The 12,307-nt window shown below is 37.9% G+C and overlaps 1 protein-coding gene across 2 annotated transcripts in view; it reads left to right on the top strand.

Annotated features, from left to right (window-relative positions):
• The window catches only part of FSTL4 (follistatin like 4), a 917,181-nt gene that overhangs the window by 615,065 nt on the left and 289,809 nt on the right, over nucleotides 1–12,307 (top strand). For both annotated transcript variants that reach the window (XM_075859960.1, XM_075859961.1), the window contains exon 6: nucleotides 8,381–8,501. In XM_075859960.1, the coding sequence (XP_075716075.1) occupies nucleotides 8,381–8,501 (121 nt within the window). The remainder of the gene's footprint in view (nucleotides 1–8,380; nucleotides 8,502–12,307) is intronic.

A 12,307-nucleotide genomic window follows, 5' to 3' on the forward strand; every position in this document is an offset into this window, starting at 1 on the left:
CACTCCTCGTGAGAATGGGTTTAGGAGAGTATTTTTTTTATTATGCACTATGGGGGCATTATACTTTATGGGGGCAGCTATGGGGGCATTATACTGTATGGGGGCAGGTGTGGGGGCATTATGTATGCTATGGAGACATTACACTGGCTGTAAGAGCATTATACTGGATGTGGGGAAATTATTCTGGCTGTGGGGGCATTGTACTGGATATGGAGGCAGCTATTAGGGCATTATACTGTGGGGGGCAGCTATGGGGCACTATACTGTGTGATGGGGCACTATTGGGTTATTATCCTGTGTGTGGGCAGCTGTGAGGGCATTATACTGTGTGGGGCCACTATACGGACATTATATTGTGTGGGGCAGCTATGGGGGCATTTATTTGACCATCAGGAATGTGGAAGTCAGGCTAAAACCTTAACTTGAAATGTGTTGCCTATATAGATGAAAGTTTGTGTTTTGCTTTCAACAATTTTAAAAACAAGAAATGCTGGAAAGCATGGTTTCTCCCATATCAGTGAAGAATGTAGGAAGTAGCTAGCTTCACTTCTTACTAGGGTTTTTAAATAGAAATCAATACCTAACTGGCAGCTTAGGATATAATGAGGACAGTATTCTATTAAAAATGCATCTGGAGAAGGTGGAGGCTTGGGCAGAGAAGTGGTAAATAAGGTTTAACACTGAGAAATGTAAGGTTATGTACTTGGGATAGGAAAATAAATGTGACCATTACATACTAAATAGGAAAATACTTGGCAAAATTGATAAGGAAAAGGACTTCTGAATTTTAGTTGACAATAAACGTAACCATAGCAACCAGTGTTAGGCAGCTGCTGCCAAGGCAAAGAAGATCATGGGGTGCATCAAAAGGGGCACAGATGCACATAGTTCTACCACTTTATAAATCTCTAGTAAGAACGCATATGGAATATTGTGTACAGTTTTGGGAACTAGTGTACAAGAAAGACATAGTAGAGCTTGAAGAGGTTCAAAGGCAGAAACGAAAGTAATAAATGGAATGGGCAGACTGCAATACCCAGAAAGATTATCAAAATTAGGGTTATTTGGTTTAACCCGTTAGTGACCGGCCCATCGTGTTTCTACGTCGGTCACTAACGGGCCTTATTCCGATGCCATAGACTTTTTAAGTCGCGGCATCGGAATAAGTTTACAGAGCAGGGAACTGTCAGATCTCCCTGCTCTCAACTGCTAGAGGCAGCTGAGGGCTGGGAGCGTCCCTGCTCTGCCGTGTGAGATCGATATTAGTATCGATCTCACACGTTTAACCCCTCAGATGCGGTGCTCAATAGCGAGCACCGCATCTGAGTGGTTTTGGAGAGAGGGATGGAGCTCCCTCTCTCCCCCACCGACACCCGGCGATACGATCGCCGAGTGTCTGTGTCTGTAATGGCAGCCGGGGGTCTAATAAAGGCCCCCAGGCTGCCTGGAGTGAATGCCTGCTAGATCATGTCGCAGGCATGACCTAGCAGATGCCTGTCCGTGTTAAACGGACAGGCAGTAATACAATGCAATACAAAAGTATTGCAGTGTATTATAAATGCGATCGGAGAATCGCATATTATAGTCCCCTAGTGGGACTAGTAAAAAAGTGAAAAAAAAGTTGAATAAAGTTAATTTAAAAAAAAATGTGAAAAAAATGAAAAACCCAGCTTTTCCCCTTACAAAATGCTTTACTATTAAAAAAACAAAATAAAGTTAAAAAGTTACGCATATTTGGTATCGCCGCGTCCGTAACGACCCCGACTATAAATCTATTACATTATTTAACCCGCACGGTGAACGCCGTAAAAAAAATAATGAAAAACTATGGAAAAATTGCTGTTTTCTGTGAATACTGACTTTAAAAAAATGTAATAAAAAGTGATCAAAAAGTCGCATCTACTCCAAAATGGTACCAATAAAAACTACAAGTCGTCCCGCAAAAAAAAGCCCTCATACAACCGCATCGGCGAAAAAATAAAAACGTTACGGCTCTTCAAATATGGAGACACAAAAACAAATAATTTTTTAAAAAAAGCGTTTTTACTGTGTAAAAGTAGTAAAACATACAAAAACTATACAAATTTGGTATCGTTGCAATCGTAACAACCCGCTGAATAAAGTTATTGTGTTATTTATACCACACGGTAAACGGCGTAGATTTAGGACGCAAAAAAGTGTGGCGAAATTTCAGATTTTTTTCTATTCCCCCCCAAAAAAAAGTTAATAAAAGTTAATCAATAAATAATATGTACCTAAAAATGGTGCTATTAAAAAGTGCAACTTGTCCCGCAAAAAACAAGACCTTATACAGCTATGTCGACGCAAAAATAAGAAGGTTATAGCTCTTGGAATGCGACGATTGAAAAACGTAAAAAATAGCTTGGTCATTAAGGTCCAAAATAGACCGGTCATTAAGGGGTTAAAAAAAAGACAACTGAGCTAATAACTATGTTTACAAATATCAAAGGTGAATACAGAAATCTCTCTCATGATCTATTTATACCCAGGACTGTAAATATAACAAGGAGCATCTTCTATGTCTAGAGGAAAGAAGGTTTCTACACCAACATAGAAAGGGATTCTTTACTGTAAGAGCAGTAAGACTATGGAGCTTTCTGCCAGAGGAAGTTGTGATAGTGAATTCACTAAAAGAGTTCAAAAGAGAACTGGATGTGTTTCTTGAGTGTAATAATATTACAAGTTATGGTTACTAGATTACTGTAGATGGGTTGTTGATCCAGGGATTTATTCTGATATTTGAGTCAGGAAGGTTTTTTTTCCCTAGAATTATGAAATTGGCTTTTGCCTCATGGGGGTTTTGCCTTACTCTCTATCAACATTGCAGAATGATAGGCTGAACTGGATGGACATATGACTTTTTTTTCGACCTTACAAACTATGATACTATGAAAACTGCAGGAAAAGAAAGGTTTATTTTTACGAAACACATTTAACAGTTTTTTTTATGAACCACTGTGGTCCTCCCACCCCTGTTACATCTGCCTTTACAAAGATCAGTAAATCTGAATGATTGTATGTTTAGCTCTAAAATCAAGTATTCAAGAAATATGACTGGCTTTCTGATCTAAACAGTGTTTAGAATGTAGCAATGAGACATGGCAGTGGGTGCCGGGATAATTGCCACTTTTCTACATCCAGACTTGTGTTTAACATGCTGTTTCTAGTTTTATATCTTGATAAAGGTTTCATGACATGCACCTGAGAAACACTTTCAACTGAATAGCATTTTATTCCAGTGAGACTTTTACAAAACAATGTTTTACAGCCCCAGTGACTCTGGATACATTTTGATAGCCCTATGGATTACAGAGTAGTTTAGACCTTTAACTCACAAACTTCTACTTGTATCTGAAGGAAAGTCAGTATTTATCTCTACTTCTGAAAATATTTTATCAGCCTTTGAAGCAGAGTTTTAATGTTTTTCAATGTTACAAAACTATTTTAGGCTCCATGCACACGTTTTTGGTCAGTAAATACTGTACGGATGGGCTGCGGAGTGTCATCCACGTTTGTGGACCATGCTCACAGTAATAAGTATAGGAGCATGGTCCATAAATGCAAAAAATAGGACATGTCCTATTTTTTGTGCCTGGTTTCTTCGCCCGGGACACACGCCCGTAAAAATACAGGAAGGTGTACGTGGCCAATAGAAATTAATGTGTTAGTATGTTATCCGCAATTACGGATCCGTAATTGTGGATAAAACTATGGACGAGTGCATGGGGCCTTAACCCGTTAGTGACCGGCCCATCGTGTTTTTACATCGGTCACTAACGGGCCTTATTCCGATGCCATAGACTTTTTACGTCGCGGCATCGGAATAAGTAAACAGAGCAGGGAGCTGTCAGATCACCCTGCTCTCAGCTGCCAGAGGTGGCTGGGAGCGTCCCTGCTCTGCCGGGTGAGATCGATATTAGTATCGATCTCACCTGTTTAACCCCTCAGATGCGGTGCTCAATAGCGAGCATCGCATCTGAGTGGTTTTGGAGAGAGGGAGGGAGCTCCCTCTCTCTCCCTCCGACACCCGGCGGACAGGCATAATACACTGCAATACAAAAGTATTGCAGTGTATTATAATAACGATCACAGAATCACATATTAAAGTCCCCTAGTGGGACTAGTAAAAAAGTAAAAAAAAAAGTTTAATAAAGTTAATTCAAAAAAAATGTGAAAAAAAATGAAAAACCCACTTTTCCCCTTACAAACTGCTTTACTATTAAAAAACCAAAATAAAGTAAAAAAGTTACACATATCTGGTATCGCCGCGTCCGTAACGACCCCGACTATAAAGCTATTACATTACTTAACCCGCACGGTGAACGCCGTAAAAAATTAAATAAAAAACGGCAGAAAAATTGCTGTTTTCTGTGAATCCTGACTTAAAAAAAATGTGATTAAAAAGTGATCAAAAAGTCGCATCTACTCCAAAATGGTACCAATAAAAACTACAAGTCTTCCCGCAAAAAAAAGCCCTCATACAACCGCATCGGCGAAAAAATAAAAACGTTACGGCTCTTCAAATATGGAGACACAAAAACAAATAACTTTGAAAAAAAAACGTTTTTACTGTGTAAAAGTAGTAAAACATACAAAACCTATACAAATTTGGTATCGTTGCAATCGTAACAACCCGCTGAATAAAGTTATTGTGTTATTTATACTACACGGTAAACGGCGTAGATTTAGGACGCAAAAAAGAGTGGCGAAATTTCAGATCTTTTTCTATTCCCCCCCCAAAAAAAGTTAATAAAAGTTAATCAATAAATAATATGTACCTCAAAATGGTGCTATTAAAAAATACAACTTGTCCCGCAAAAAACAAGACCTTATACAGCTATGTCGACACAAAAATAAAAGAGTTATAGCTCTTGGAATGTGACGATTGAAAAACGTAAAAAATAGCTTGGTCATTAAGGTCCAAAATAGGCTGGTCCTTAAGGGGTTAATGTGTGCTAAAAAAAACAACAACAAAAAATGATAAACTGAAAGGGTTATCTATGATACTGGGATTATCCCAAGGGGGTATGCCCCAACCTAATGACCCATACATATGTACAGAAGGTAGATGAAAAAGACTTGGATCCAGGGCCAACAAAATCAAAATAAAAAATAAGTATTACACAGTGTTCAGGAAGAATATCAAATAAGTACAGCACGATGCATAAATATGGATACAATAATGTCAGTTCTAATAATAAATGTAATTGAGGGAATTATTGATTAAATGACTGTTCGACTCAATAATTATTTACCCAAACAAGTTCCCCTTAGGCCAGCTTCACATGAGCATAATACAGGCGTATTTCTGCTCATGACCCAAACTAAAGGCATCATACAGTATTGATCCATCATAGGTCAGTTCAGGATTTGTAGCTGTAAAATGGATAAATAAATATGCCCATATAACACTCATGTGAACTTGGCATAAAGTTTTAGACTTACACACTATGGAAGAAGGTTGCTGCAGAAACCACACAAATATCGAAGTGCGAAAACTGTTGCAAAAATGTACTGGTCTTTGTTGTATATTCCGAGATCACAGCTTATTGATAGGGACAGTTCTAAGAATAATGCAAACCTGTGATAAAACCACGATAAAACCACATCATAACTGCCACCAATAAGGCACGCTTTGGTTTTAAAAAAACACAGCATGCCCTGAAAACCGTGGTTTTAAACTCTACTGTGTGAATGGAATTTTCTAAACTCCCAATCACTACTGTAGCAGCTAGAAGGCTACAAAGCTACAGCGTAACTGCTATCTTTAAATTTTACTTACATTTCCAAGACAAAAATAAGGCAGCACTATGAGGAAAATTGTATTCGAATTCAGTATTCAACCAAGTTTGTCCTATCAATAGCAAATAGGGTTTAACCCCTTTTCGGCGCAGCCCTTTTTTAGATTTTCATTTTCGTTTTTTCCTCCCCACCTTCCAAAAGCCATAACGTCTTTATTTTTCCGTCGATATAGTCCTATGAGGGCTTGATTTTTGCGGGACGAGTTGTAGTTTTTCATAGCACCATTTATTTTGCCATATAATCTACTAGGAAACGAGAAAAAAATTATTTGTGGGGTAGAAAATAAAAAAAACAGCGATTCCTCCATGGTTTTTTGCACGCCGTTTTTACAGAATTCACTGTGCAATTAAAACAACATATAACTTTATTCTGTGGGTCAATACAATTACGGTGATACCAAATATATATACTTTTTTTCTATATTTTACTACTTTTTACTTTAAATAAAAACCTAAGTGTAAAAAATACAATTTATTTTGTGTCTCCAAATTCCGAGAGCCATAACTTTTTTATTTTTCCGTCGATTAAGTGGTATGGAGGCTTATTTTTTGCGGGGTATGTTGTAGTTTTTAATAATACCATTTTAGTGTACAGGTTTGATCACTTTTTATTTCATTTTTTGTGGGAAATTAGGTGACCAAAAAAATAGAGATTCTGGAGTTTACAATTATTTTTTTTATGGCGTTCACCGTGCGGGTTAAATAATAAGATATTGTGATAGTTCAGACTTTTACGGACGCGCCGATACCAATTATGTTTATTTTTTTTTTTTTTTACTATGCTCTAGGGGGAAAATGGGAAAAGGGGGGCTTTTCGAACATTTAAATTTGTTTTATTCTTTTATTAGTCCCCCTAGGGGACTTCAACCTGCCATCGTTAGATCACTTGCACGATATACTGCAATACTGATGTATTGCAGTATATCGCGATTCTGACAGGCATCTATTAAGCCCTGCCGGAGGCAGGGCTTAATAGGTGCACAAAGATGGCGCACTTGGGGGCCTTCATTAGGGAGCCATAGCAACCATTGCCCCCCCCCCGCGATTGCGTTGCGGGGGGCGTGATGAGCTGTTAGAGGGGGTCGTCCCGCTCTTTCTAACGATTTAAATGCTGCGGTCGCTATTGACCGTAGCATTTAACGAGTTAAACTAGCGGGATCGCGCGTTACTCTGAAGTGTCGGCTGTAACAAACAGCCGACACCCGCATCGTATGGATACGTCAAATGTCGGGAAGGGGTTAAACTGACAACCATTTTTTTTTTAAACTTGTTATCATTAACCTCCAAACCCCTTAACCCCTTGGCTCTCTTAACAAGTCATAGAAAAATAGCAACTCAGCAGGCTTAGGGTCTTATTACATGACCCGATATGGGTCGTCCAAACGAGCGCCGATCAATTAGAGAGCTCGTTGATCGGTGCTCATTTGCTCCTTTCACAAGGAAGTATGATCAGTAATGTATGGGGACAAGCAATCGTTACGACAATCGTTCATCCCTATATATTTCAATAATGTTGGCAGCACATCTCCCTGTTTACACATGGAGATGTGCTGCCGACAACGATAATATTTATATTCACATGAATGCTCATTTGCCCGAGCATTTGCCTGTGTAAAAGGGCTATTACCGACTAAGCATAATAGAAAAAAACATTCTGATCCATCCTGATGCATAAGGGAAGTGACATTTCGCAGAATGTATTCATTATTTAACTTAATAATAAAGTTTACTAAACTACTGATGCCGAAGTGGATAGGTCAGATATTTATGCTGCCCTGTCAGATGGCAGCATAAAAAAGTGAAAGACATGCTGATGTCAGTTTGCTGTCACTTATTAAGTAATGTTCTTTCCCTGCCTTTCAGCCACAGATTGACACTTTCAAAATCGGAATGGCCCACCAGAGAGCTAGAGGATCCTCCGGTGGGCAAAGGCTCTGACATAATAATGGCCACTAGGGTCTATTTCATGTGGGATGATTCACAAGTTACCAATTAAAGCTTATTGATGTCCTGTGTGTGCAATGGTAACAACAAGCACTGTGATAAACTTAAAAGTGGACATGTACATGTTCTATATAGATAAATGGTAGGCCCTCAGAATCATCTTCTCTGGTTGGCCCAAGGAACCCAAGTCCGATGCTGGACACTTTTGTTCCTATTAATATGAAATGGAAATAATGTGTCAGCCAGCAGTTAGAGGGCAGGGAAGTATGAATATACTATGGTCCGCAAGTATAAATACTAAAAACTCAGAAAATACGGGACATTACAAAATAAGTGACTGACCGTTGATATCAGCGTGTCTGTCATTTCTTTATGCTCAGACAGAGCAGCATAAATATGTGACAGGTCCACTTTAATAGAGCCTGGAAACCCTCCATAAATCTAGTACAAATGTCCATGCCCAAATATTGAGCTAAGAAGGGTACTGTTCCTTCATCTGGTGTGTCCCCTATTTGCGTTCTTTAGTATTGCCTTTTATCAACAGAATAATCATAACTGTTATGTTTTAAACGTCTATTTTATTCACAGTACTTTACCTATATTATGTTCCATAGTACACAAAGAATGAAGAACTGGATGAGCATTTTTTGGACTGTAACGTGGGAGATCTGCTTCGATTCGATGATTATAATATGGATGGCTATCTGACTCTTCCAGAGCTCTACACTGCATTTCGTAAGTCTTTTGGATAACTATAAAGCACTTATGTTAAAGGATGTGATTCTTCAAATATCTATTTAACATACTGCAAATTGTGTCACTATTTCACCCTGGGTTATCTTAGTGTGTATGTCAAGCAATACATATTGACAAGCCTTCTTCCAGGCTTGTAAATGGTAGCAAAGAATAGTCAGCGAGTAAATCACAGTGAATATGGTCAACAGCACAACAGCCCTGTTTCCTGAAAGCAGTATAGAGGCGAGCAGCTTACATGGCGTGAGTATCCGCTGCTCTACTGCTGGATAATAAGTGAGGAGCTGTCTTTGTGGCTTTGGTATTAAAATCATGGGTTCGTACCAATAGAAATATTTTCCGTTAGTCAGATCATTTATTGGTCATGGTTCAAAAATAGTGAACAAAATGGAATCATGAGGGATTCAACATCTATGTACAGCTTTCTTAATCATGACATTTTTTGGGGGATAATTGAACAAAGTACATCAAATTTATAATTATGTATTGATCAAAGGAGTAAGTCAAAGCTCCTGGGCCCCAATGCAAAATTTGAAACAGCCCCCCAACTTATCGTACGCCATTTATTAAACTGGCGTCTTCTTATGTGGCAGAGGGGCTTTTAGGGATGGGATACGACTGCTACCTCTGATCTCGCCACAGCTACAACCCTAATATTGTTCCAGGGAAATTAATAGGCTGCCTCTGAGGGGTAAGGAATTACACCACAACCCCCCCCCCCCCCCCCACCAAGATCTACAACTGGCTTTAATTGCCATGGAATTTTATTTTGCATTATTATTGATAAATAAGCTAGATCTTTGATTAAATTAGATGGACATGTGTTTTCTTCAACCTGGGTAGATACTATGATGGATGATAGATAGATAGATAGATAGATAGATAGATAGATAGATAGATAGATAGATAGATAGATAGATAGATAGATAGATAGATAGATAGATAGATAGATAGATAGATATGAGATAGATAGATAGATAGATAGATAGATAGATAGATAGATAGATAGATAGATAGATAGATAGATAGATAGATAGATAGATAGATAGATATGAGATAGATAGATAGATAGATAGATAGATAGATAGATAGATAGATAGATAGATAGATAGATAGATAGATAGATAGATAGATAGATAGATAGATAGATAGATGGATGGATGGATGGATGGATGGATAGATAGATAGATAGATAGATAGATAGATAGATAGATAGATAGATAGATAGATAGATAGATAGATAGATAGATAGATAGATATGAGATAGATAGATAGATAGATAGATAGATAGATAGATAGATAGATAGATAGATAGATAGATAGATAGATAGATAGATAGATAGATAGATAGATAGATAGATAGATAGTGCTGACACTATTCATCGGTTTACACTTCAGCAACGTGTAAGCAAGTTATACTTGATTTGCAATGTTAAGAAATATTTCATATGGTATCACTGAAAATATGCGGATATTTGTACAAGGAAACTAAAATGAAACTTTAAAATATGCTGAGTTAACTCTTATACTTGTTTTTCTCTAAAACAAAGAAAGCAATAAAATATATTACTAGACAGACATCAGACATTTGGAATATTCCTGGTTTCCTAATTTCTTATGCTGAACTATGTCTTTGTGCTCATTATTCACTTAACATTTCATGCGTGCTTTACTGAGAAATGGCAGACCTCACTTTACTGCTTGCAGTATCTGAATGTTGTTGCTCAGCACCTCCTCTATATGAATGTAATGGTCTGCCTATGAGTAGCCATTGCAGGTTTTTTTTGCAATCCTAAATGTTTTCTTTTACACATTTATACATTTTAGTTATATATTCGGAGATAGAATTTAAATGTCATTGTTTTAAAAACTAAATAAAACGTATATTACACAAAACCTCAATTTTTTTAAATTGCAATAGTTTTAAAAAAAATCCTGTGTGTCTACGTACTGCTGTTACATTCTTGTTATGGTGCCCCTCAGAACGTCCACCTAATGTCTGCTGTGTCGGTGAGAAGAAGTCACTTCTTATTGACTGGCCTGCACAGTAGTAGAAATTACTTGTGTAGAAGAGAAATCTATTAGTTAGACTGAGCTTCTGGGCTTGCACGTCCAGCAGAACTAGACACAATAAATAGATATTCTGAGAGGAAATAAAAAGAACACCAGGGGGCACCATAACAAATATGTAACAGCAACCTCTAAGCACAGGAACATTTTTAAAATATTATTTAAATTGAAAAATTGTTATGGTTTGTGTGATTTAATCGGTCAGTGTTCAGGTTCTCTGTACATGAATAACTGGGAGTGCCACTATGCAGGAGAAATGCTGAGGGACCTCCGTCACTTCGTTCTGCGGAAAAGTGGGAACAGAGTTCAGACCCGCAGCAAACATAATGTTATGCCATATCCTAGCGTTAAACCATAACATTAATTTATGAAAATTCTCCTATAAATTTGGGACAACCCAAGTATTAAGGGAATCATTTTATAGTCAGGGAGGGATATATTCAGTGTGCTACTGGATGTAGTATATGGGTTTTTGAATTGCACATTTGAATATCCTCCCAACAGAACTTTCCAATTTCATATTTCTCAGTGATGATTTTATTGATCGTAGTTTCTAATAATTTCTTTCCTTGATGTAATAGATATCATAAAAACAGAAATTTACTTCCTGGTGAGCTTGTAAAGGGTTTGTGCTAATGTAAAGCAGCTAATCTGGAAAGGCAGAGCTGCAGCGTACAGTAGAACATGGGAGGGGCAAAGTAGTATTTTTACTAAAAAAAATTCTATCTAGATGTAAACACGATATACTATACCCTTCAAGAGTTTGAAAAGGTTGTCAGAAAAGTATTATCACTGAAGACTTTATACTACATAAGTTAATTAAGAGATAGCACCCACTAATAACATTGTGTGTATTTCTTTGCCAGTATTCATTAGGCACACTGTACGTTATTCTGAGTGAGTTAGGGTACATTTGAAGATTTAAAGGGTTGAAGTGTTGGATGGCAGGGATTAGTAAAATACAAAGAAGAAAGAATGAGGAGGTGATTAGTAGAGATCAAAGGCGTACGTACCATAGAGGGAGTTCATGCGGCTGCTATGGGGGACCTTGGAGTGTGGGGGACCGGCCCTGATTGGTTTTTACATAGTTACATAGTTTGTATGGTTGAAAAAAGACACCCCGATCCATCAAGTTCAACCAAGGGATGGGAAAGGGGAAGTGGGATGGGAAAGGGGAAGTAAAAAATTTCTACACATATTTTTTTGTTCTAGGAAATTATGTAAGCCTTTTTTAAAGCCATCTACTGTCCCTGCTGTGACCAGCTCCTGCGGTAGGCTATTCCATAAATTCACCGTTCTCACAGTTAAGAAGGCTTGTCGCCTCTGCAGGTTGAACCTTTCATTTTCCAGACGGAGGGAGTGCCCCCTTGTTTTTTGAGGGGGTTTTACATGGAACAGGATTTCACCATATATTTTGTATGTGCCATTCATATATTTATATAAGTTAATCATGTCCCCCCTTAGTCGTCTTTTTTCAAGGCTAAATAGGCTTAGTTCTTTTAATCTTTCCTCATAACTTAGATTTTCCATGCCCCTTATTAGCTTCGTTGCTCTTCTTTGTATTTTTTCCAACTCCAGGGCATCTCTTCTATGTACTGGAGCCCAGAACTGAACTGCATATGCTAGATGAGGCCTCACTAATGCTTTGTAAAGTGGTAATATTACATCCCTGTCCCGCGAGTCCATGCCTCTTTTGATACACGACAAAATCCTGCTGG

This window comes from Rhinoderma darwinii, chromosome 3, assembly GCF_050947455.1.
Source record: "Rhinoderma darwinii isolate aRhiDar2 chromosome 3, aRhiDar2.hap1, whole genome shotgun sequence".
Classification (NCBI taxonomy): Eukaryota; Metazoa; Chordata; class Amphibia; order Anura; family Rhinodermatidae; genus Rhinoderma; species Rhinoderma darwinii.